Source organism: Cydia strobilella, chromosome 19, assembly GCF_947568885.1.
Source record: "Cydia strobilella chromosome 19, ilCydStro3.1, whole genome shotgun sequence".
Taxonomy (NCBI): Eukaryota; Metazoa; Arthropoda; class Insecta; order Lepidoptera; family Tortricidae; genus Cydia; species Cydia strobilella.
This window is the reverse complement of record NC_086059.1, coordinates 10,526,744-10,552,935: the sequence shown is the minus strand read 5'-3', so window position 1 is coordinate 10,552,935 and position 26,192 is coordinate 10,526,744. Positions and strand designations below refer to the sequence as shown.

Genomic DNA, 26,192 nt, shown 5'->3' with positions numbered 1-26,192 from the left:
GGGAAAGTCTTTCAATGTGTTAGCCGTGTTTAAGTGTCGCCTATTGAAAGGGTTTTATCGCGGAAAGGGTTGTCCGGTCCCTATCGCCCACGTAGGACACTTCTAAATAGGTATCAAAGGATTGATTCACTCCGCGCCGCGCCGTGCCGCGCGGCTTTGCGTTCGCGTGTTGTTCGCCTACGTAGTACGCTGCGTTAGCAACGTGGTGACCTTGTATTCTTCATCCACATAGGCATAGGTATGTAGAGATAAGATAAAACGCAATTATTAATTTAAGCCTACTAAAACATTCTTAATAAGTACGTCAGAGTATAGGCTAGCTCAGAAGCTAGAAGGTAAATGTCCGTGAGTGAGTTCGCTACTTCCTGGGACAGGTCAGATCAAAATTAAATAAATACCTAGCTATGTATAAAATTATACCATAATATGTTTTGAAAAGATGTGTGTTTGTTGCCGGTCCGATATTGGGATACCCTCCTACAATTTAGGAGGGAATTAAATCTTCTCGGGTCCGAGGTTAAACAATTGTGGTATTTTCTATAAAAAGGGACCTTATTGTCGATGGCGCTTACGCCATTATTAACGATGCTCCGATATAAATACAATGCCGCCCGACGCTGTGCGGCGTAAGCGCCATCGACAATAAGAAAATGCCCCAATTGAATATGAATATAGAAAGTTTCGTTAAGGTTTTCTTTTAATGCCCTCAGAATGTATCCGATGAGGAGAGTGAACGACTCAGTGCTCTGGTTCATGAATGAGCTGACATCCAGGGTAGTCGCGGAGTCAGGGATTCCCACCGACATCCACCATCTTGGGAAAATCCTGCTGCGGAGTCTCAAGGATGATCCGGATTTCGTGTTGCAAGTAAAGTTTTCTATTAAGTTTCAATACCTATATCTGGTTCTTGTTTAAATTTTTTCTGTGTATTCAATTTATTCGTCCACATACTTAATAAATCATGCAATAGGTATGTGGCTACTGAAATCATTTAAATGGAAGTGATGTAAATTTTCCTAGCAATTATAGATTTATTTTTATTTTATTATTTATTTTATAGAAATGTGACGTACCTAATACTCTAACTTTCCTACAACCCATTAGATTGATGGTGCGACGGGCGAACAGGAGACCACTGGATCAGTGCTAGAAAGGTCGGTGCGCTGCGCCATCGCTCTCAAGAAGCTGGGCCTTCAGCGTGGTGACGCCATTATTCTCATGGCTCCAAACCACCTCGACTTGGCCATACCGTTCTATGCGGCCCTTTATCTAGGGGTCATGGTGGCTCCTATTGACAGGACATTGGGTGTTAGTGAGTATCCAGATTGAATATTTTATTTGTCTAAACTCTATTGCACAAAATACAGAAATGTACAATTGGAGGACTTGATGCCTGATGGCATAAACTGAACCATAGTCTATTTAGTAAATGCTTGGTTGCCATGGTCTGTTAGATTATCCGTGTGATATTATGCTGCTTAGCTGATAATAAAAGCCACATTACTCCTTAATGACAAGAAGTTAAGGAATAAATGTGCGACACCTATATAAATATTTTTTTTAAATCTTACGTAATAAGTTGTTTTATTGAAATAAATAGATAATGTAATTTTATAGATGAACTCCAAGGCACCTTTGAAGCAATCAGACCGAAGGCGATCTTTTGTCAGAGCAATCGAGCCCTAGACGTGGAACTGGCCCTCAAAGAAATGGACGAGCAAGCCTTCATAGTCACCTTTGACACTGGCAGTTCTCTGTGTAGCTTCAAACAGTTTTTAGAGACTTATGGGGATAAAAGTTCTGTCGATGAGTTCAAGTAAGCTATACATATATAAATTGGTACTAACTTACATCCCCCATCCCAGATGTCTCCAAAGTACGGATCCCATAACCCAAGGAAAAACAATCGCGAGCCTCGAAGACCAATCCGGCCCGTAAAAAGGAAGCGGGAAAGTCGAAGTGTGCCGAAATCCAACAACTTTAGAGACAACACATTTGCTCTATGTGGAATTGAAGTTAAATGAGTTCTTGCCAAAAATATCACTTTTGATACAAGCTTTTATCGCTGACTGTACTTTGTTATCACAATACTTAATACTTAATCATCGAGACAATTCTAAAAACCCAAAACAAAATTAGGTTGCGTTGTTTCATCAGATAGATCCTATGGCCACCTCTTGTATCCATCATCAGTTCAGCTCGATGTTACCATAATATTGCATTGTCACCCGACTTACATATGCATGCAAATTTTCAGCTCAATCGGATGTCGGAAAGTGGTTCAAATTTAGCTTCCAAAATTTGACCCACACTAAATACCAAACTAACAAACCAACTAACTTACATACTAACAGGGAAAGTTAAATAAAAGCTTGTAAAATATGCTATCCTCACGAAATCTCTGATGCATTTTTTGTCAATTACAAATTTCGGTCTAGTTAATTCATATATATTCGCACTTCACAGGCCAACAGACTTCGACCCTGAGGACACCATAGCTCTACTAATCTCCACCAGCGGGACCACTGGACTACCCAAAAGCGCTGCTGCAACTCAAAAGAATTTAGCCGTCTCCGGCCCATACCAATGGTTAGCTGGGAAAGTCGTACCTTTCTATTGGTTATATTAAGTTTTACAACTAAAGATAAAATGTTATCGTTATCGTCAGTTGTATATATAATCTTATTGCAGACACTATCTCAGGGCTTAATTTCGCGACAGAATGAGATTAGGTAAAAACTTACAGATTAAGTATATACTTATACTGTTTCCAAATGGAACCAAAAGTGACAGAAATGTATGGTTCATGTTCCTTTGGTAATCCAATCAATATTATATTCAGTAGTATATACTCATTAAATAATTCTAATGAGTGTACTACTGTTTTAAAATGATTGCAGCGCCATCTGCGCCAAGTTTATCCTTATTCAAATCGAAAATTCTGGGTTCTGTTTGCGGAGTATTGTTTCTGTCAGCTCTACAAAATATCTCAATTTAACTATGTTTTACTAGTAAATATGACTTAATTAATTGATTTTAATTGAAGTTTACAAATGAATTGACGTGAAATATTATTCTAAATAAATATTTCCTTGATTAAATAATTTTACGGTTTAGACTCACTTGTTTTTAGTCACTCACGCGACATGTTTCGGAGAGCCTAGGTCTCCTTTCTCAAGCACTAACAGTGCAAGCAGCGTTCACGACGGCCATGTATCGTGTACTCGCGTACCTGACCGAGGCTCTCCGAAACATACGTCGCGTGAGTGAATAAAAACAAGTGAGTCTAAACCGTAAAATTATTTAACAGTACATATGGTGCTACTTTCTCGCACTAGTGCGTAAAAGAGCACTTTTCGTGCATATGTCGAAAGTTTAAAGGGCCATATGTACTGGTAAACGTTGTACGATACACGTGCGAATAGGTAATTCGCAACTCGTGTCGATTTAATCGCCACTCGTTTCGAACTTCCTCTTTTCCGCACTTTTATCGTAAATAACTAAAATAATATTAGTATGTCTCACAGCAGTTTAAATTCGATTATTTCCTTGATGTTTGTAGTGAGCCTAATAGGTAGGTATTTCTACATATATGTTAGTTACAAGTGTTCCTCTTTGTACATGCCTAGTTTGGTTTACTTTTTATATATTTTATAGGAATCGACACACCCAATTCCCAAAGCCCACGAAGATGGTGCTCGTCGTATCGCCACTGCAGTGGGTGACGGCGATAGTGATGTTTCTGATGTCTCCGATAGTGCGGTTCACGAGGCTGCAGACGTCGCAGGCTGTAACGCCGCAGCACGCGTGTCACCTCATCAATACTTATAAAGTAAATAACTGAAATTCGTTTCTAATGGTTCTAAATTTCTAAATAGCATGAGTGCCCAGCATACACCAGTTAAGGATTCAGACTGCACTCCAGCGTTTCTGTTGCAGTATTGCAACACAGCATTGCTGCCGATTGTATTTCTGCCGCAAAATGTCAAAAATCCAGGCATCAGCACGGATTTTGACGTTTCCTGCAGCCGCTAGCAATGCTGCACCGCAATACTGTAGCAGTATTTGCTGTAGACTGTATGATAGACATGTAGTTTAAATATAAAGTCCTCGCCATACTGTTCACTCGCTGTTCAAGCAATCCGTCTTTGAAATTCGGTCCCTTTAACGATTAGACACGCCCTAAAGCCCAAACAAGCTAACTTTCAAACGAATGCTCTACAAGCACCTTCTAGATACTGTCAAGTGGAACCCCCCCCCCCCCTACCCGCACACATGCGAAACTATTTTTTTTTCACACTGCACCCACCTTAACTAATTTCTGTTTAGCCCAGTGGTTGACTGGTAGATAAAAGAATTACTCATGGCTTAAGTCCGCTTTTTGTACTTTTTTACTCATTCTTGTGCAAAGTTTAAAATAAATAAATAAAATAAAGTCGTTGGAAGTTTCCATATAATGGTATATCAATATCAATCATCATTCGCTTGCCCTTTTCCCATCACCTGAGTTCGGCGTAGCATGTTTTTTTCCTCCATACCCTCATTCATTCGTCATCTGATGATTCACCTGCTTTCTTTTCATATCGTCTTTTGTTTCAGCCAACCTATAAAATAGTAAACCCACCGTTTTTGAACAACCTCTTAAGATCTGAAGGAGGCCTACATTGCGACATTAGCTGTTTCGAGACGATCATTGTAGGAGGAAGCGCTGTCACAGCCGATTTCATACAAGATATTAAGGTAAAAGCCATAGAGTTCCGCGTTTCAATGAAAGTTAGTGAAGTCTTCCTTAAATTACTCAATATTTCTGGCCAGAAAGCTCGTATAAAAGGGGATCCTTAATTCCTTATTTAAACATTTAAACCCCAAACCATAGGGTCCCATGGTCCCGAGATGTGGAAAGGACAAACAAATAAAAATAAAAATTGTTTATGTTGGACCAACATAATCCATAGATGCATAGCATAAAGTAATAAATAAGCCTGCAGTAAATTAAAATGTCTGTAATGTGTACAATTCCAAAATACGGGTTCCACGTATGTTGCTTACATAATCTAGTCTGTCAAGGTGTTTCGGCAGAAATGAAGATATATTATGATGAATGATATATTCCTGAGATGAAGATTCATACTGGAATTGGTTTCATGCTGGTATTAGATGGGTATTTAGGGATCGTCCCCCCCTTTTTCGCACCAAAAGTGGCTTTATTTTTTGTATTTTCGGCAAGTTCCGCCGTGGCAGACTATCAACTCGGGCTTACGAGTAGCATCACTTTTATTTTTTATTTTTTTATTTATTGAGAAACAAACAGTCTTAAAATAAACATGAGCAACTTAGCTAATAGCTTCAAATTGATTTTTTATAGACCTATAGTTTCCTATGGTTTATGAGAGAATATTGTGCATTTCATCGCGGTATCAAGTCGGTACAAAATTTTGCGGTCCGCTCTCCAGCCATATGCGAGAGACGAGTAGTACGTCATGTATAATTAACTCTTACCGACCTTTTTTAGAAAATAGTACCCAACACAGAGGTACTGAACGGACTTGGGATGAGCGAGACGACATCAATGGTGTTCATAAGTGAGGGTCTTAACCCCGGCTCTGCCACCGTTGGGAAGCCATCGGGGTGTTTGCAGTATAGGGTGAGTTTGTGTACTTTAACAGACACACAGTCTTAATATTTTTGTTTCCTTGTTGACTACGCAACTCCCTAAAACTCAATTGATGAAAGGACATATATTATAGCGTGTTGTGATAGACTAGCTCTGACCACGCTAACTTTGCACAAACTTGGCAATAAGAACGCATACATGCCCGAAAATAGGCTCGCGTGTGCGTGTGCGTGTGCGCGCGCGCGCGTGTGTGTATGTTAAGTACTCTACATTGTAGGTACTACAAATTGATTTGTATATATTATGTTTGTTTGTGTTCGAATTAAAAAAAAAGTTCTGTGCTCACAGTTAGCGCATGCTCATTAGTCCTTCCGATTACAGTTGATAGACACTGAGACCCAACAGGACATTTACGAACCAAATAAAAACGGGGAGTTATGGGTCAAAGGTCCTGGTGTTGTAAAGGGCTACTACAGAAACCCTGAGGCGACAGCAGAGGCGTTCACCGAAGACCGTTGGTTCAAGACGGGTGACATGTACTACAGGGATGAAAACTATAACTTTTTCTTCGTGGAACGTACTAAACTGCTGCTTAAGTATATGAATCATCAGGTAAGGATAACACATATACATGTAAGTAGTATGTTTGTGATAGCCACCACCCACGATTTTATTTAGGTATTTATCTAGTTTATTAATTCGTGGTATTTATATTTATTATACAGAGTTGGGCGTTAAATAGATATTTTTTTTATCTAGATAATTATTTCAAATAAAATCATTTCAAATAATATTATTCGAAGATAAAATCAATCACAAATAGTGCGTTGATAACTTTTTATTTAGATAAATTATCTAGATGAAGATAACTGACCTCGTCTGTTATTGAAGTAAGCTTATAATAATAAATTTATAGAATGTCACGTCGGGTCAAACCGTCACACTAACACTGTACTACTGACATTCATCTTTTATTTAAAATCCCAACTAATTATCTAGATAAAAATGAAACTGATCTAGATAAATTCAAAATATCAAACGACGGATTATTTACTTATTTCAAATAAAAGATGATTTAGTTATCTTCCCGGTTATTCGTAAATAGATAATTTTTGCCCAACGGGACTCGTATATGTGTCTACAGCTATAAATAAAGTCACGGCACTATCGCGGGCGAAGCAATCCTTCCAAGGCTTAGTAAAAAAGATATATGGCACTGACTTACACACGGCTTCTACAGATTTCTCCGATGGAGTTAGAGGCCTTAATCCGCCAACATCCTGGAGTGCAAGAAGTGGCTGTGATCGGTATACCGGACCCGAAGTGTGGAGAGTTACCGGTCGCTTGCGTGGTGCGGCGGCCTGATGGACGCGTTACTGCTGACGAGATCAAACAACTGGTCAAAGGTGAAATTTGTGGCACTATTAATTACAATATCAGGGAGACATATAAAAACTCAAAAATGCGCGTTTACCCAGAGATGAGACCCATTAGCTAGATCGGATTTGTCGCCCCCGAAAACACCCACATAACAAAGTTTCTGAGATCCCCGAAATAAATAAATATATGGTACGAGAATAGCTCGTTTAAAGGTATAAGGTAGTTCTGTTCTGTGACAGAATTGTCGGACATTTTCCACTGAGTCGTAGTTACACTTACATTCCTAAAGCTAAGTAAAGGTTAGATTCAAATACCGTCACAACGTCACCTTCTCCCGTTTGTCTCGTCTTAGTACAACCTTATTAACACATTTTTTTTTTTAATTTTACAGAAAATCTAGCAGACACAAAACAGTTAAGAGGAGGTGTAATATTTTTGGACACAATCCCACAAACACCAACAGCGAAGGTCCATCAGAAAAAGCTCAAAGAAATAGCAATGCAATGTTAGGTAACGAATGCAGCTAACGAACCTAAAACTACATCGTTTATCATTCAATATTGAGAAGGGCCGAATATGGAGTTTGCCGAAAACGAATATTAGGCCGAATGTTCAGTTCAGACCTTACCGAACCGAATATTCGGCCAAATTATTCGGTACATCTGTATATAAATATAATTCTAATAAACCTTTTGAAAACGCTTCAATAACATTCCGAAGATAAAAACCGCTTCCTTGGCATTCCCAAGAAACGAACGGGTCAAACAAGACAAGGGACACTTAAACAAATTTCCAACTCTCCATATGGTCAAAACATCCTATGAATTCAACATATCTAATCATGCGTTTTAATGGATAAACCGTAAGTCCGTAACCCGATGGAAGTACTTTAAAGTTTTGTGGAGGAGCTAACATGTTACAGTGTTGCAACAAGACAAGATAAACAGAAAAAATATTCGGCACTTTTAACCGAATAATTCGGCCGAAAACGAACATTGGATGACTTGCCGAATATGTCGAATGCCGAATAATTACCGAATATTCGGCCGATCTCTAATTCAGTATAATGCTAATGGCTACTACAAACGTTAGGTACCGATAATTTCGACGCCAATGACGGATATATCCGCACCGTAGGTCCGACGCCAATGACGGATTAATCCGTCACAGACCACAGAGAAACATAGACCTACGTGCATATGCATAAAATTCAATTTCAGTTTTGACACTTCGGTGATGAGGCGTCCGAGTGACAGCTTTTGTGTTTGACACGGCGTCGAAAAGGTTAAACATCAAATTTCTATGAAAATATGACGTATATTTTCATAGAATTCAAAAGATTTGATGTTTAACCTTTTCGACGCCGTGTCAAACACAAAAGCTGTCACTCGGACGCTTCCACACTACATGCTGTCAAAGTCGGTGCACAGTTAGCTTAGACGGACTCTTAACTACTTTTATAGTCTGGCAAACAGTGGCAAAGCAATCTTGTCTCAACCACTTACTTACTTCGCTGACTCAGCGACCCGAAGTGGATCTTGGCCTCCGATACTAGGTTTCGCCATTCGTTCCTATCCTGTGCGATCCGACGCCATTCAGCCGCCTGGATGTCACATAGGTCCTTCTGGACCTCATCGATCCACCGGTACCTAGGCCTTCCGACCGGACGTCTCCCAGTTAGTCGCCCCAGATAAGCTCTCTTGGCCGCACGATCCTCTCCCATCCTCTCCACGTGGCCGAGCCAGCGAAGCCGAGCAGCCTTGCTCTCGCCGATGATGTTGGGCTCGCCCACCAGTTCTTCCACCTCCAAGTTCTTCCTCACTGTCCAAGAGCCATCCTCCCGTCTTGTAGGGCCTAAGATCCTTCTAAAGATCTTCCTCTCTGCCACCAAGAGCTTGTTTTCCTCCTTCAAGGTCAACGTTCACGCTTCGCATCCATATACCAAGATCGGTCTTATCACGGTCTTGTAAACTCTAATCTTGGTTCTCCTGCTGATGAGCTTGGACGTTAATATTTTGTGAAGGGCTGCTGAACATCTTAGGGCATTTTGGATACGGATGTCGATTTCGTCCTTTCTCTGGTTGGTGTCTGTTATTGTGCAACCGAGATACTTGAACGTTGATACACGCTTGTAATAGTTCCCTTTACGGTTAGCCCATCTGTCTCAACCAACTTCATAGTTTTTCGGAAATAAAGTACTTTCACTTACGAGTAACCGTTTTAATTGAATGAACACTTGAAACCCCGAATCCCTGCTTTAGACCGGCACAATTAATGTCAGTTAAGTACGCAATAACCTTGGTATTTATAATCATTGTTTTTTTTTTCGATTACGTTGCCGGGCATCCCTTATCTGTGCCGGTTCTATTTATACATTAGTAATAACAGTTCAATAGTCACAAGACCTTCAATCTTGAATTTTGAGAATTTAACATTCTTGAACCATTAGTGAGTGTTAGAGGCTGAACTATGGCTGTAGGGTCTGAGCAAGTAATTATTAATATAAATTTTTGATATTATTAATAGTTATAGTAATAGTTATTATTAATAGCTATATTAATAGTAATTATTAATAAGTACGTATGAAACGAATATTCTATTTTCTAAGAAGCAAGTTGCCGTATTGCTATGTAAACCAGTAAATGTTGCTTTACAAACTCCATTCTGCAACAGTGAGATTATTATAGACTTGGTATAGGTAACTATATGTATAATAGCTTCGTGGGGCTCACGGTCCTATTACCTAATAGAAAAAATCCACCAATTGAATGGCATAAAATCTCCGCTCTGTAATTTTAATGAAATTCTATTGCTGGATTTTTTCCCCGCTTACCGCTCCGCTCCAGTGACCAGGCAACCTAACTTTTAGAACCATACTCTAGCGGCGTTTTGACGCCGCAACGGGTCTCTAGTTGTACTTATTTAAGCTCGATGAAATTTAAATCGTGTTCAATCGGAATAGAGTTGCATTTGTTTAGTTTGGTAAAATTTTCAAACAAAGCAAAATCTACTCTATATCCTACTAAATAGGATAGGTATATCTTGGATCATGAATACCTAATTATTTTTTGTGTATATTTAAAACGATCATGTGTGTTAAAATGTAAATAAAGTGCGTATGAGAAATCAGCTAGTCGTTAATTCACATCTCCATATTAGCAACGTGGTGACCTTGTATTCTTCGTCCACATAGGTATGTGTAGAGATAAGATGAAACGCAATTATTATTTGAGCCTACTAAATCATTCTTTATACGTCAGAGTATAGGCTAGCTCAGCTACAGAAGGTCGCGTTTCTAAATGTCCGTGAGTGAGTTCGCTACTTCCTGAGACAGGTCAGTTCAAAATTAAAAAAATACCCATGTATAAAATTATACCGTACCTAGTACTTAGGTAGGTAATTTAATTTTTAAAGTGAAACTTTTATTTTATCGCCCCAAATTTTTTGGGCTGTCTTTAGCACACGGAACTGGATGACAAAGAACAACTGTACACACACATAGTTACTACAGATAGCTTTAAACTCATGGAGACTGTATAAAGGAGCCAAATCTCTATGTATGAAAAGTGTCCATCAAAAAACAGTAATTAGGCGGCGCCACCATACACCGAAATACTACTAAAAACAACCTACGTAATTTGGTCGGGTTATTTGTTGCCTTATATGGTTCATGTTATACACATGTTCCAGAGCCTAACTAGCGCCACCGGAGAGATTAGGAACTATTATTTAAAGCTGAAAGCGGTCACTTTTGCAACAATTCTGCTTCTCCTTTCTATACCATCCATACCCTGGTCGCTCGGTTTCATGTCTATAACTACGTGTATATACTATGTCTATTATTAGGTCAGAGGGTCTACCGCGAAAACCAAAATTCGCAAATTGCGGGGATCTTTCTCTTTTACTCCAATGAAGGCGTAATTAGAGTGACAGAGAAAGATGCCCGCAATTTGAACTTCGATTTTCGCGGTATAGCCCAGACACGGAATGTCACGGAATGTTTGTAAAATGTTTGTAAACTTCAGTCTCATGAATAATAGGAAAAAGAGAATTAAATATAAATTATACTCTAGCCCTATGAAATTTTAAGCATGAGAGCCAAATGACAAGAAGGCATCCTATCCACGAAATCTTGATTTACCGTATCATATCGCGGTCGCGTATCATGATTTTTAGTTTAGAAAGATGCGAAAAGATAGACAATAATTATGTCTTTTTTGCATCAAAACTAACGATCACAAAACATGCTGGTAGGTGCTACGCGACCGAAATATAATACGCTAAAATTATACAAACGTGTCGCCATTTTATAAGAAATAATTATGTGTAAGATTTCATATTCTGTGGGTATAGTCAGCATCAAATAGATAGTGACAGCCAGTGATTCATCTGAAGACGTCACATTTCCTGATTTCATTACGCGTTCAGTCTTAGGCTGCCTGTCCACAGGAGCGGAGCGAGGTGGCGGAGCGATGAGCGAGGAAAAAATCCACCGACTGAATGGCATAAAATCTCCGCTCTGAAATTTTAATGAAATTCTATTGCTGGATTTTTTCCCCGCTTACCGCTCCGCTTCAGTGGACAGGCAACCTAACTTTTAGAACCATACTCTAGCGGTGTTTTGACGCCGCAACAGGTCTCTAGTTTATTTATATTCAGGAACATATTTTCTTTCATAAAATATAAGTTTCATCCGTCAGACGTATCGGTGAAGGTCGACCATATATAACGTATCTCCTACTACTCGTTTTATATGCGCTAGCAAACTGGTACGTTTGAAGTCGGTGCCAAGCTAAATAGTTACAATACTGGTTCTTTTGTTCTTATCAAACTATACCAGGGTTGGCATTCGGTTTGACGGCAACTTGACGCTTTTAAGATTTGGCTTGGCACCGACTTAAAACGTATCAGTTTGCTAGCGCATATAAAACGAGAATATTTTATTTTTTCCCGTTTGAAGTCGGTTTAACTTTATTTTAAGACTAATTATATTAGTTAAAAGTTTCTAGCAAATATTTAAATTAATCAATCCACTTCGTGACTTTTTTCTAGTACCTGTTCTTCCTCAGCAAAAAATTTGAAAAAAATATATATTATAGGTCGTTGGTGGGTGTATTACTGGTGAAAAAATGGAGCAGTCTGACCTGAAAGTACTAAAAAAAATGTTTTTGTTTTTTTTTTGTTTTGAATTTTTTTGTATGGCAATATATCCAATAATTGATGTCGTATAATTGTCATTACTATACGCTTAACATACGTGACGCACGTCAAAATCGGCTGACTAAAAAAAAAAACGAAGAAAGATCATATTTCTTTTTTTTATAAAAAAACCATAAAGTAAAAGGGGTCTGAAAATTTGCATTAGAAAGTCACATCATCAAAATAAATTACAAGCCAAAACCCGCTGGGGGCAGACTCACTTAGCTTATCCAAAGAGGATATAATAAGATAGAGCGGTACTGTCATAGTAAATTTTGTAACCACTGTAAATTCACTGCCATCTATCGACACACTTTAAAACTAAAAATGAAGATTTATAAAAATACGTTAAAATGTATTTAAATATGGATAAATGATTTTTTTATTTGCATTAATTATTTTTATATGATTTTGACCCATGTTCTTTCACTGGTATGCGTTAAAATTATAAATAACAAACGAAACAGTCAACGCCCTCTATACGAGAGTAGGCCAAAACTAGTGGTGCCATCTGATCGAGAATCAAATTTTCGTGATTTTCGAGGCACGTTTTTTCCTTAGACTGTATCCATCTATTACGGAGTTATATCTATCTTTGGCTTATCCTGGCACGGCCTTTAGGTACAAAATGGGGTTGGCAACTGTCAAAGGTTTGCAGAGATGGCGCCATCATAGCTTGCCCCGTTTTCTATGAGATTTGGATTAAAGGGCTGGCATCCAGGGCATTAAAAAAACAAAAAATTGACACAATTCTAGGGTTTGACAGGGCAAGCTATGCTGGCGCCATCTGCTATTTATTTCGACCGGCCAATCCCATTAAATAGAGATGCCTATTTACCAAATTTGCGAAGTGACAATTTGATCAAACATCTTTTTGGAATATAATATAAGTAAGCCAATATAAAACGTTTTCAAAATAAAATCGTAAAATCATGCCATATGATAATTTGGAAAATGAAACTATTGCGATAAGTTTGTTGGGAAGTGAAATTTGGCGAAAGGTATTTTGGCCAAACGGAAGTACACCTATTAGGTATTATTATCTCCTTGGATTTTACGGGCCGATGAATCCCGGTCTTTTGATAGGCTTGCGAGGGGACCTACACGTAAAGGCCCCTTGGCTTGGAGAGCTTTGATGTCATGTAGAACGCCTGGAACCTGTTCACAGATAATGGGTGGGGTGGATAATGACACTGGGTTATTGCGCAAAAACGTCCGGGCACCTGCCATAACAATGTTTTCACTAGTTATCGAAGCAGGCGGTGACTTGCCGCCCACTAGATAGGCCCTTGAAACTGCCGTCGTGAAGACAACACCGTTGTGAGCGGCACAGGGGTGTTACATATTTATTATTATTAGGTATATCATATTGTTTAATACAATACACTAGCAGCTGAAAGCTGATGCGTGTATATCACTGCAGTTGTTTTTTTTAACAATTAATATGTTAGTTTTAAGTGTTTGTCAAGCCTGTTTTTAAAACTGTTTACTGAAGGAGCACATATCACCGCTTCTGGTAATTTATTCCACTCGCATACGATGCGGTTTTATAGAAAGTTTTGTTAAGGTTTTCTTTTAATGTCCTCAGAATGTATCCGATGCGGAGAGTGAACGACTCGGTGCTCTGGTTCATGAATGAGCTGACATCCAGGGTAGTCGCGGAGTCAGGGATCCCCACCGACATCTACCATCTTGGGAAAATCCTGCTGCGGAGTCTCAAGGATGATCCGGATTTTGTGTTGCAAGTAAAGTTTTCTATTCAATTTATTCGTCTACATACTTATTAATATATACTTATCATGCATACTGAAATAATTTAAATAGAAGTGATGTAATTTTCCATTGCCCATAGCAAATATGGAGCCGTCTAACTAAAAACCTTGCGGTCTCTGCAGCGAATTACCAACAACAAAGTGTGGAGGCGCCAATATTACGGCATATCTTCATAGAAATTTGACGTACCTTTTTTTTTTCGTCAGAAAATGCTTTTACGCATACCCGGGCTTGTAGAGGGAGCCCGGGTTATGCAGGACTCGATGGGTGTATGTTGCACGTAATACCTGCTAAAAACTGACGTTGGCCGCTTCGCTGGCTTTAGGTGGGAAATTTGACGTACCTACTCTAACTTTCCTACAACCCAATAGATTGATGGTGCGACGGGTGAACAGGAGACCACTGGTTCAGTCTTAGAAAGGTCGGTGCGCTGCGCCATCGCTCTCAAGAAGCTGGGCCTTCAGCGTGGTGACGCCATTATTCTCATGGCTCCAAACCACCTCGACCTGGCCATACCGTTCTATGCGGCCCTTTATCTAGGGGTCATTGTGGCTCCTATTGACAGGACATTGGGTGTTAGTGAGTATCCAGATTGAATATTTTATTTGTTTAAACTTTATTCCACAAAATACAGAAATGTACAGTTGGAGGACTTAATGTCTGATGGCATAAACTGAACCATAGTCTATTTAGTAAATGCTTGGATGCCATGGTCTGTTAGATTATCCGCGTGATCTCATGCTGCTTAGCTGATAATGAAATCCACACTACTCCTTTAAACGACAAGGAGATAGGGAATAAATGTGCGATACATATATAAATAATTTTTAGGATCTTACGTAACAAGTTGATTTATTAAATGTTAAATAATTTCACGGTTTAGACTCATTTGTGTAGTCACTCGCGCGACATTAATGAGTCTCACAACAGTTTAAATTCGAAGTTGATTTATTGAAATAAATTGATAATGTAATTTTATAGATGAACTCCACGGCACCTTTGAAGCAATCAGACCGAAGACGATCTTTTGTCAGAGCAACCGAGCCCTAGACGTGGAACTGGCCCTCAAAGAAATGGACGAGCAAGCCTTCATAGTCACCTTTGACACTGGCAGTTCTCTGTGTAGCTTCAAACAATTTTTAGAGACTTACGGGGATAAAAGTTCTGTCGATGAGTTCAAGTAAGCTATATATAAGTCAGTATTACCTTACATCCCCTATCCCTGGTGTCTCCAAAGTACGGACCCGGCCCGTGAGCCCTTTATTTTAACCCAAGGAAAAACAATCGCGAGCCTCGAAGACCCGAAGAATAATATCCGCCCCGTAAAAAGGAAGCGGGAGTGCAGAAGTGTGTCGAAATCAAACAACTTTAGAGACAACACATTTGCTCTATGTGGAATGGATATTGAATAAGTTTTTGCCAAAAATATCACTTTTAGTACAAGCTTTCATCGCTGACTGTACTTTTTTATCAATACTCATCGAGACAATTCTAAAAACCCAAAACACAATTAGGTTAGGTGCGGAATGTTATGAAAGTCAAAAAAGCGAAAGAGGTATGTCAGGATCGTAGCAAGTGGAAATCCGTGATCTCTGCCTACCCCTCTGGGAAATAGGCGTATATGTATGTATATGCACAATTAGGTTGCGTTGTTTCATTATATAGTTCCCATGGCCACCTCCTGTAACCATCATCAGATCAGCTTGCATTGTCACCCGACTTACATATGTATGTAAATTTTCAGCTCAATCGGAAATCGGGTCAAATTTAGCTTCCAAAATTTGACCCACACTAACTAACAAACCAACTAACTTACATCCTAACAGGGCAAGTTAAATAAAAGCTTGTAAAATACATTTCGTGTTAGTTAATTCATATATATTCGCACTTCGCAGGCCAACAGACTTCGACCCTGAGGACACCATAGCTCTACTAATCTCCACCAGCGGGACCACTGGACTACCCAAAAGCGCTGCTGCAACTCAAAAGAATTTAGTTATCTCCAGCCCATACATATGGTTAGCTGAGAAAGTCAGACCTTTCTATTGACAACTGAAGATAAAATCGTCAGTTGTATATATAATTTTATTACAGACACTACACTATCTCACGGCTTAATTTCGCGACAGAATGAGATTAGGTAAAAACTTACAGATTAAGTATATACTTATACTGTTTCCAACTGGGACCAAAAGTGACAGAAATGTATGGTTTATGTTCCTTTGGATTATCTAATAAGTAGTATTGTTTTTAAATGATTGCAGCGCCATCTGCGCTAAGTTTTGCGTGTTTATCCTCATTCAAAGCGAAATTTCTGGGTTCTGTTTGCGGACAGTACTGTTTCTGTCAGCTCTACAAAATATCTCAATTTTACAAATGAACTGACGTGCAATATTATTATAAATAAATATTTCCTTAATTAAATAATTTTACGGTTTAGACTCACTTGTTTCGTACGCGATACACGCAGTAGGAGACCGGGCTCTCCGAAACATGTCGCGCGAGTGACTGAAAACAAGTGAGTCTAAACCGTAAAATTGTTTAATGTTAGTATGTCTCACAACAGTTTAAATTCGATTATTTCCTTAATGTTTGCAGTGAGCCTAATAGGTATGATAGGTATGGTATTTCTACATTACGAGTACCTATATGAGTTCGTTACAAGTGTTGCTCTTTGTACAGTACATGCCTATTTTGGTTTAGTTTTTAAATTTTTTATAGGACTCGACACACCCAATTCCCACACCCCACGAAGATGGCGTTCATCGTATCGCCACTGCAGTGGGTGACGGCGATATTGATGTTTCTAATGTCTCCGATAGTGCGGTTCACGAGGCTGCAGACGTCGCAGGCTGTAACGCCGCAGCACGCGTGTCACCTCATCAATACTTATAAAGTAAACTCAAATAGATTTCTAATGATTCTAAATTCTAAATAGCTTGAGTGCCCAGCATACACCACTTAAGGATTCAGACTACTGGAGTGCAGTTACTGTTGCAGTATAGCAAATTACAACACAGCATTGCTGCCGATTGCATTTCTGCAGCAAATGTCAAACATCCAGGCATCAGCATGGATTTTGACGTTTCCTGCAGCCGCAGCCGTAAGTAATACAGCCGCTAGCAATGCTGCACCGCAATACTGTAGCAGTATTTGCTGCAGACTGTATTTTAGATATGTAGCTTAAATATAAAGACCTTGGAAGTTTCCATATAATGGTATATCAATCATCATTCGCTTGCCCTTTTACCTGAGGTCGGCGAAGCATGTTTTTTCTTGCATACCCTCTGTCATTCGTCCTCACATGATTCACCTGCTTTATTTTCATATCGTCTCTCATATAAACATGTATTATATACATACCAGAGAATTTTTTCCATATTTTGTTTCAGCCAACCTATAAAATAGTAAACCCACTGTTTATGAACAGCCTCCTAAGATCGGAGGGAGGCCTACATTGCGACATTAGCTGTTTCGAGACGATCATTGTAGGAGGAAGCGCTGTCACAGCCGATTTCATACAAAAGATTAAGGTAAAAGCCACAGAGTTCCACGTTTCAATGAAAGTTTGCTGCCCGTTTACAGTATAGTTTCGTTCATTTTGGTAAATAAAGGATATTGTAATATGAAATTATTTTAATACTTATATTATATGTATAAGGTGCTAACAAATTAGTTAACGATATTTTACGAGATGGTACTTTGCACTAAAATAATTAAGTTTAAATAGAAATTAAGAAAACTTCTCATATCATTTTTTTGGTTTCATTTACCGAACAAAATAAATAAATTATAATTCTATCAAAAAAAACTAAAATTATAATTCTATCCAAGCTCAAGGAGTACTTAATAGAGAAAGCTTTTTACTCGGTAGATGAATTTATAAATCGAATAGATTAACATAATATTCTAAATGCATGTGACATATTGTTATATTTTATAATTTAATGATGCCTAATAATTTAATTGGATAGTCTAATGTACCCCTATTTCTAGATGAATAACGACATATTTATAATTGTATGTAAAGTGTGGTAAACAGAAAATGTTAAATGACGTGCAACGCTTGTTATCAATAAACGATTGATTGATTGAATAATCATCATGTGTATTTAACTGACAAGATGTTTAACACTTTCTGTAATGTCAACAATTTTTTTGTCATTGTCAACGTGTCATTTGATTTATCAACGTAAAGTGGCCTGTAACTTTTAAGAGGCCGGTGTCGATTTTAGTCGCAAAAATGTAAAATTGATAGATTTAGTCCGTGAAATTTTACACCTTTTGTTACCTAATTGAAATAACAAGTACTGGTTTCTATTAGCACGTCTTCTTATCTTACCTTTTATCAGATCAGTTTTTTGAAAACAGACTCACTAAATTAGTAATGTTTGCTTTTCTGATGGACGTTTAGGTAAACGCGCGTAAAGCACTGATTTTGTCGCTCTTATTTGTAAATTTAGTAAAGTTTGGACTGCTAAACATGGTAATTTTGTATTACACATATCCTGTACTTGACGTTTATCAGACTACATTTTAATTATTATGACTTTGAAGTAGTGTAAATGAAAGTTAGACGAAATCAATTTTCTCCAGAAATTACTTCAAAACAAGTGACAATTTCTCTGAAAATCGACTTAACTTCAACTTGATTTTGATACTTAAACAATCTACAACATTTGCTGAAACTATTCTTATACATTAATTTGTATAATTTACCACCATGATTTTTTGATGAATTTTTAAAAACTGCCGTTCTCTTCATGCATTACCGGTGACGCACGCTCGCGACCTCATTATTAAAAGGCAAAATGAGAAGACGTGCTAATAGAAATCAATACTTGTTATTAAGATATTACGCAACAAAACGTGTATAATTTCAACGACTAAATCTATCAATTTTACATTTTTGCTCCAAAATCGACTACGGCCTCTTAAGTGCTAGGTAAAAGAGGTTCTAGAATGTTTTCAATGAAGTCTCATTTAATTATCTCATTAAGCAGGTAATTAATGCCATTATTATGTATATATAATTATCTTCCCCCCCTTTTTCGCACCAAAAGTGGCTTTCTTTTCGGCCAGTTTCGGCAAGTTCCGCCTTGGCAGACTATCAAATTCGGACTTAGCATCACTTTTATGGGAAAACATTGTGCATTTCATCGCGGTATCAAGTCGGTACGAAATTTTGCGGTCCGCTCTCCAGCCATATGCGAGAGGAGTAGTACGCCATGTATAATTAACTCTCACCAACCTTTTTTAGAAAATAACACCCAACACAGAGGTACTGAACGGACTTGGGATGAGCGAGACGACAACAATAGTGTTCATAAGTGAGGGTCTAAACCCCGGCTCTGCCACCGTTGGGAAGCCCATAGGGTGTTTGCAGTACAGGGTAAGTGTATACTTTGACAGACGCACTTGTCTTATATATATTTTTAGATTTCTTTGTTTACTACGCAACTCCCTAAAACTCAATTGATGAAGGGACATATAGTATAGCGCGTTGGAGAGTCTGCCATCAGGTTCCCCTATTGTGTTGCAGAAAGTTTTTTGACACATTTTTGTATTACACATGTTACTTGGCAGAAATGTCGTTTGGCAAAATTTCCTTTCGCAATACTGCTTTTCGCATAATATAATATTACTTTGCGGAATTTGTTTTTACATAATATTATTTGGCAGAAAACCGTAACCTAACCCACTTAGAAAATTCTGCCAAATACAAGCATATATTTATGCGAAAGTATCATTCGACTAAAAGATTTCTGCGATAAGTACGTGTTATGCGAAGTGTATTTGACATATATATTATGAGAAATAATATTCTACCAGATGAGGGTAACCCCTGCCATCATGTGGCCTTAATCAAAAACTTGATAAACTGGCACTGACCACGCTAACTTTGCACAAACTTGGCAGTAAGAATGCATACATATCCCTATAAGCAGGGGCGGATCCAGAAAAATATTTCGGGGGGGGTTTTCAAAAAAATTACGGACAATATTATATCGACTTTTTGTATGTTCATTATGCTGAGTTATTAGCATCTCTCAGCCTAATATTATGTCATCTTTCAATCACATCAACAGTGTTAAGACTTATAACAATATATCCATTCTCCTAGGCCTCTTTGACATAATGTCGATCACTTCTTCGCATGTTACTTCTATATCTCGATGCACGTTCAACAACGCCAACCCGTTCAATCTCTCTTCACCGGTTTTATTTCGCAGATACGTTTTTAATCTGCGCAAAGATGAAAAAGAGCGTTCGCTAGAAGCTACTGAAACGGGAAGCGTAGCACAAATTTTCAGATACCGATGTATTGAAGGGTAAAACTCCTTGTCGCAGTTGTTAAGAGCATCAATGAATGTTTTCGGCCGTTCTTCTTTCGACATCTTCGAAGAATGTCTGAAACAACAGGGCGTATATAGTTGAGTTATCAATATTAACGACAGACACATTAAAGTATTGAAAATTTTCTTGTTATATTTTTACCTCTTCCACATCGCAAAGTCAGCTGCGAATTCACCCACAATGTCATTCGGCCATTGTTTTTCAAAAGTTTCCACAGTCATCCGTGTTCCTTCTGCATCAAGTTCCGTGCACTTCGTTGGCAGAATATTCTGAACATTCGACAGTAATTCACGATGATCGAGAAATCTCGATCGCAGCTGACTCAGGAAATGGTCCACGAACGGGATGAAAGTCGATCGACGAAAATATGACTCTGTGTCGCCTTCGTAATTGTCGCGATTCTGCTGCCGTCCAACACGCCTAGGGACCGCCAGTTTCACCTCGACGCTTTCAGCCATTTTTGTGGCTGTGACAAAGATTTCGTGGAATTTTTCTTCCGAGTTTTGACGCATCTCATTAATTTCTGCATACAAATCGTCTGAGTATTCAACACAGGAGCTCAAATCACAATCTTTTTTCTGCAACAACGTGCTGAGGTTTTTTGTCAAATTGAAAATTGGTGTCATCACTGTCAATGAAATTATAAATTGAGGTGTGCGAATTGACGCGAGGAGTGCATCGGGTTGTATTCCTTCAGATTTCGTATTTTTGGTGTCAAGTTCTTCTAACGCTGAGCAAGCATATGGAAATACACGCAGAAACAGCATGAGCGACTCTAAATGCTCCACCCAACGAGTTTCGCAGAACTTCAGAAGACGAGTTTGCATCGCATTTGGACACGATGCAATGATGTTATCTTTCAAAACCATGCCAGCCTTAGTAGAATGACGAAAAAAGTTCACACATTGTTTGACAGCGGCTAAGCAATTCCTTATATGTGGGATGTCACATGCATGCGTGATAGCCAAATTAAGGTTATGATTGGCGCAATGAAGATAAACTGCTTCAGGGCAGATTTCGCGAACCTTAGCTGCGCAACCATTATATTGCCCGCTCATTGAACACGCCCCATCGTAGCCTGTGAAATTATGAAAATTTTATTAACAACAAGAGTAGTATATTATGCGCAGAGATCGTGAAATGCAGAAACGGGGTTTTTGACGCGTGCTGGGCGATCAAAACCTGTTGATTCCTCCAAGGTGCGCAAAAAAATTTCATTCAATAAATAATGTATGTAAATTTGAAGTGTACCTTGAGACTTTAAAAAACTCAATTCGACCCCGATTTTCGTATAAGTGGTCAGCAACGTGTTTGCAAGTCCTTTTCCGGTAATGTCATACACAGGAACAAAGCGCAAAAAGTCTTCTCGAATTTTCGATTCTCCGTCAATTTCATCCACGTATCGAGCGCAAACTGAAAACTGTTCGATGCCACTCACGTCCGTGGTTTCATCAGCAATCGCTGCAAAACACTGTGATTTTTTGATACGTTGCACAATTTTCGTAGTGATTATCTGCCCTGCCGCTTCAATGATTTCATTTTGAATGCCATGGCTCAGATACGTGGCGTTTGCACTAGCGGATTTCAGATGTTGCTCCAAAACCTGATTCCCATTTTCCAGCGCGAATCGGAGAAGTGCTCTAAAATTTCCGTCGTTTTCTTCTGGCATTTTGAGAGATAGTGGACCATCATCCCGACTGCCCCTTAACGCAATTCCCTGTCTGCCGCACAGTAGAATGCTCTTCACGATTGGAATCAACTTTTTTCTGTTAAAAAGTTTCGGGGGGGGTTTGAACCCCCTAAACCCCCCCCCCCCCCCTGGATCCGCCCCTGCCTATAAGCTCCATACTTGACGTAGCACTTGGTATGAAAACTTAGCGTGGTCCGATTCTATTGACACAACTCTACAGTTCAAACACGCTTTGCGCTTTGCAGAGGAAACTTAAAAGCTTTCATGCCTGTCCGAAAACAGTCTTTTGTGTGCGTGAGCGTGTGTGCGTGTGCGTGTGCGTGTGCGTGTGCGTGTGCGTGTGTGTGTGCGTGTGCGTGTGTGTGTGTGTGTGTGTTAAGTACCCATTGTAGGTACTACAAATCCATTTGTATATATTATGTGACTGTGTTCTAAAGAAATAAATAAAAAAGTTCTGTGCTCACAGTTCGCGCATGCTCATTAGTCCTTCCCATTACAGTTGATAGACACTGAGACCCAACAGGACATTTACGAACCAAATAAAAACGGGGAGTTATGGGTCAAAGGTCCTGGTGTTGTAAAGGGCTACTACAGAAACCCTGAGGCGACAGCAGAGGCGTTCACCGAAGACCGTTGGTTCAAGACGGGTGACATGTACTACAGGGATGAAAACTATAACTTTTTCTTCGTGGAACGTATTAAACTGCTGCTTAAGTATATGAATCATCAGGTAAGGATAACACATAAGTGTACATGTAAATTTATAGTATGTTTGTGATAGCCACCACCCACGATTTTATTTAGGTCTTTATTGTTAGGAACGCCAATCGAAACACAAAATAATATATGGAAATAATCACGCGACTTTTCGTAGCATCTGTAATTTCGATATTTTCTTCTATTCGTTTGGCATTTGTGGGTGTACGATCGTCATCTTGACTAGGCCCCCTATACCGACGTACGATACCCGATTCATAAGTTCTCGCCTACTACTTAGAACACTTTTATACATTCTTTAATTGGTACGAAATATTTGTTTTATGTTGATAAAAATTAACAAAGTAACTTTAACGCTATAAACAAAGTCACGGCACTATCGCGGGCGAAGCAATCCTTCCAAGGCTCAGTAAAAAAAAATTTAAATGGCATTGACTTACCTACACACGGCTTCTACAGATTTCCCCAATGGAGCTAGAGGCGTTAATCCGCCAACATCCTGGAGTGCAAGAAGTGGCTGTGACTGGTATACCGGACCCGAAGTGTGGAGAGTTACCGGTCGCTTGTGTGGTGCGGCGGCCTGATGGACGCGTTACTGCTGACGAGATCAAACAACTGGTCAAAGGTGAAATTTGTGGCATTATTAATTATCTGGGAGACCGAGCTATGCTCGGAAAACATATAAAAACTCAAAAATGCGCGTTTTCCCAGAGATAAGACCTAGCTAAATAGATTGTCGCCCCCGAAAACCCCCATATAGCAAATTTCATCGAGATCGTTAGAGCCGTTTCCGAGATCCCCAAAATAAATAAATATATGGTACAAGAATTGCTCGCTTTTAAAATATGAGATAGTTTTGTTCTGTGACGGACGTGTCGGAAATTTTTCACTGAGGCGTAGATGAGCGGAGATGAGAGGAGACGCGCGAATCAACCAATGCTATCGGTTGATTAACGCACGTCTCCTCGCATCTCCACTCATTTCCGTCTCAGTAGAAAGGCGATGACTATAGGTTAAGGGAGATTCATCATACAGCCTTGTGAGTGTCAGCTGCCGCTCCGTTTATGGATTGAGGAACGGTGGCCAGATTTGTCAAATTACAGCTAAAATAATATCAAAAAAAATAAAAAAAATATGAGTCAGTTGTTTACTTGGTTGGCTGGTGGCCGTAGCTTGTATAAAAGCATTGTAATCATGTCATAATTCCTAACGGGAATCGTGCGTATATCATGTTAGAGAGAACACAGACTCTTCAATCGTTAATCAGGGCATTCAATGAAATAGGTAATACGGCACTATATATATCTCACAGTCTTTATTGGACAAGACTGATTGCAAATCATTGCACTCGTTAGTGTAAGGCCTGAGTGGACGCTCGGGTTGGGCGTGCAGCGGGGCGGGGCGTGCGGCGTACATGTTAAATAAATGCAAACGTATAGGAGCGGCTTTAGTGCACGCTGCTCAAATCACTTGTGAGCCCGACGTCACGCTGCACGCCCCGTCGAACGCTTCGCTAAGAGCGTCCACTCAGGCCTTACACTTACATTCCTCAAGCTGAGTACCTAAACCGTAGGTTAGATTTAAATACCGTCACAACGTCACCTCCCGTTTTTCTCGTCTTATAGTACTACGTAGGTACCTTATTAACACAACTTTTTTTGGTAATTTTACAGAAAATCTAGCAGACACAAAACAGTTAAGAGGAGGCGTAATATTTTTGGACACAATCCCACAAACACCAACAGCGAAGGTCCATCAGAAAAAGCTCAAAGTAATAGCAATGCAATGTTATGCCAATGGCAGCTAACTAACCTAAAAGTATATCGTTTATCATTCAATATAAGTAATTCAATATAGAGATGGGCCGAATATGGAGTTTGCCGAGTAGAAGCTGACGAGCCGCCGAGTTTCCTCTGCGAACGGAAGTCGCGGAACAAACTAAAATCGAACCAAGCTAAATCTGGCATTTGCTATAAGTAGTGAGAAAATGTCATAATTAGACATCAAATTATATACCATATATATATAGTCCATATATAATCAAATTTCTATGAAAATATGACGTATATAATATCACTTCCAAACTTCGTGCTACTTCGTGCCATCAAAGTCGGTGCAGAGTTGGCTTAGACGGACTCTTAACTACTTTTATAATCTGGCAAACAGTGGCAAAGCAATCTTGTCTCAACCAACTTCATTCTTCTTTCGGAAATAAAGTACTTTCACTTACGAGTAACCGTTTTAATTGAATGAACCCTTGAAACCCAGAATCCCTGCATTAGACCGGCACAATTAATGTCAATTAGGTAGGTATACAATAACCTAATAGGTATTCATAATTAATTCAAATAAAAGCCACTGTATCGCAGCCAAACCATGAATCTAGTATAACTGGATCGGTCATGAGGGCTGGGGGGAAATGAACGAACGGGATAGTCTTATGTATCTTTCAGTAGGAGTAGCAGAGAAAGCGCTGTTATTGTTTGTCCTTGTCACAGTCTCACCTTTTTTTTAATTCCCCACCTTAAATTTGTATGGTTTATGGTGGGCTACAAATCTAATCGACTGTAGATGTGGAAATAATTAGACACCAAACTTTGTACACACCGATTTATTAAAGTAGGTAACAGTTTAGGCACCGTACACATCTATATAAAATAGAACGAGAAGGAGCGAAAGCGCATGCAAAACAATTATTTGAAATGCAATTTTACGTGACAACAAGAATAACACATGCGTCTCCAAGGGCTCACTGCGCCTGCGGGCGGCGGGCGCAAATGTCAATATAAATTTATCCCCACACGACCAATCATATTGTCGCATTGCGTATATTCTGTCCCTCACGGGCGCCCGCTCGGGCTGCTCCAGACTACGCGGCGCGAAGCCGCGAACGCGAGTGTGGAGTCGATTTCGCTGATTAGCGAACTAGACTCCATACTCACGTTCGCGGCTTCGCGCCGTGATTCGCGCATTAGTGTGGAGGGCCCTTGAGCCAAACACACTCAAGCATAGACAATTTCAATACTTGACGAAGTCATAAATTCATAATATTTAAACAGTCTGCGACATATATATTGCTTTGTAACATGAAATTGCCTCATTTCAAAATACTGTTTCACTTCAAACATAGACAGAGATAGTCTGACGCTACTACAGTTACCTGCAATAATATGTTACACAACGAAGGCCGCAAAAATATCAGGCACTATCTTATTTGTCACTCATTTTTGCGGCTTTCGAAGAGTTACATATATTATTGCAGGTGACTGTACTAGGACCCAAAAGAAAGGGATGAGTATTTGCCAGACTAAATTAACGGACTGCTTTGGTGATGTACTTTCTCGAAGGGGCTATGAATGATAAGTTTGTAATATTTACGAGCTTACCAATAACACTCATTCGGTTTATGTTTGCCAGACTAAATTAACGGACTGCTTTGGTGATGTACTTTCTCGAAGGGGC

General features: G+C 39.2%; 2 protein-coding genes across 3 annotated transcripts; both read left to right on the top strand.

Annotated features, from left to right (window-relative positions):
- The first annotated feature begins 711 nt into the window (after window positions 1–711).
- Window positions 712–8,286, top strand: LOC134749994 (luciferin 4-monooxygenase-like). Its single transcript, XM_063685046.1, has 10 exons — window positions 712–867; window positions 1,105–1,312; window positions 1,618–1,816; window positions 2,467–2,589; window positions 3,658–3,832; window positions 4,600–4,740; window positions 5,513–5,644; window positions 5,996–6,226; window positions 6,855–7,020; window positions 7,386–8,286. Exons 1-10 carry the CDS (start codon window positions 712–714, stop codon window positions 7,502–7,504), a joined length of 1,650 nt encoding a protein of 549 aa, XP_063541116.1. The 3' UTR covers window positions 7,505–8,286.
- Window positions 8,287–12,984: 4,698 nt separating this feature from the next.
- LOC134750018 (luciferin 4-monooxygenase-like) lies at window positions 12,985–24,935 on the top strand. Of its 2 annotated transcripts, none has more exons than XM_063685084.1 (11): window positions 12,985–13,083; window positions 13,782–13,938; window positions 14,338–14,545; window positions 14,948–15,146; window positions 15,862–15,984; window positions 16,688–16,862; window positions 17,359–17,499; window positions 19,227–19,358; window positions 22,513–22,743; window positions 23,190–23,355; window positions 24,404–24,935. In XM_063685084.1, the coding sequence occupies exons 2-11, from the start codon at window positions 13,783–13,785 to the stop codon at window positions 24,535–24,537; spliced, it is 1,665 nt and encodes a 554-aa protein (XP_063541154.1). In that variant the 5' UTR covers window positions 12,985–13,083; window position 13,782; the 3' UTR covers window positions 24,538–24,935. The 2 variants fall into 2 exon arrangements, with proteins under 2 accessions (XP_063541154.1, XP_063541153.1); XM_063685083.1 differs by lacking the exon at window positions 12,985–13,083 and adding an exon at window positions 13,089–13,226.
- Window positions 24,936–26,192: the final 1,257 nt, after the last annotated feature.

Coding starts and splice junctions, on each gene's coding strand:
- LOC134749994 (XM_063685046.1), top strand. CDS start 712: ATGTATCCGATGAGGAGAGTGAACGACTCAGTGCTCTGGTTCATGAAT. Junction 1,313..1,617: donor TGACAGGACATTGGGTGTTA/GTGAGTATCCAG, acceptor GTAATTTTATAG/ATGAACTCCAAGGCACCTTT. Junction 7,021..7,385: donor GATCAAACAACTGGTCAAAG/GTGAAATTTGTG, acceptor TTAATTTTACAG/AAAATCTAGCAGACACAAAA.
- LOC134750018 (XM_063685083.1), top strand. CDS start 13,126: ATGCCATATGATAATTTGGAAAATGAAACTATTGCGATAAGTTTGTTG. Junction 16,863..17,358: donor ACCTCATCAATACTTATAAA/GTAAACTCAAAT, acceptor ATTTTGTTTCAG/CCAACCTATAAAATAGTAAA. Junction 19,359..22,512: donor TAGGGTGTTTGCAGTACAGG/GTAAGTGTATAC, acceptor TTCCCATTACAG/TTGATAGACACTGAGACCCA.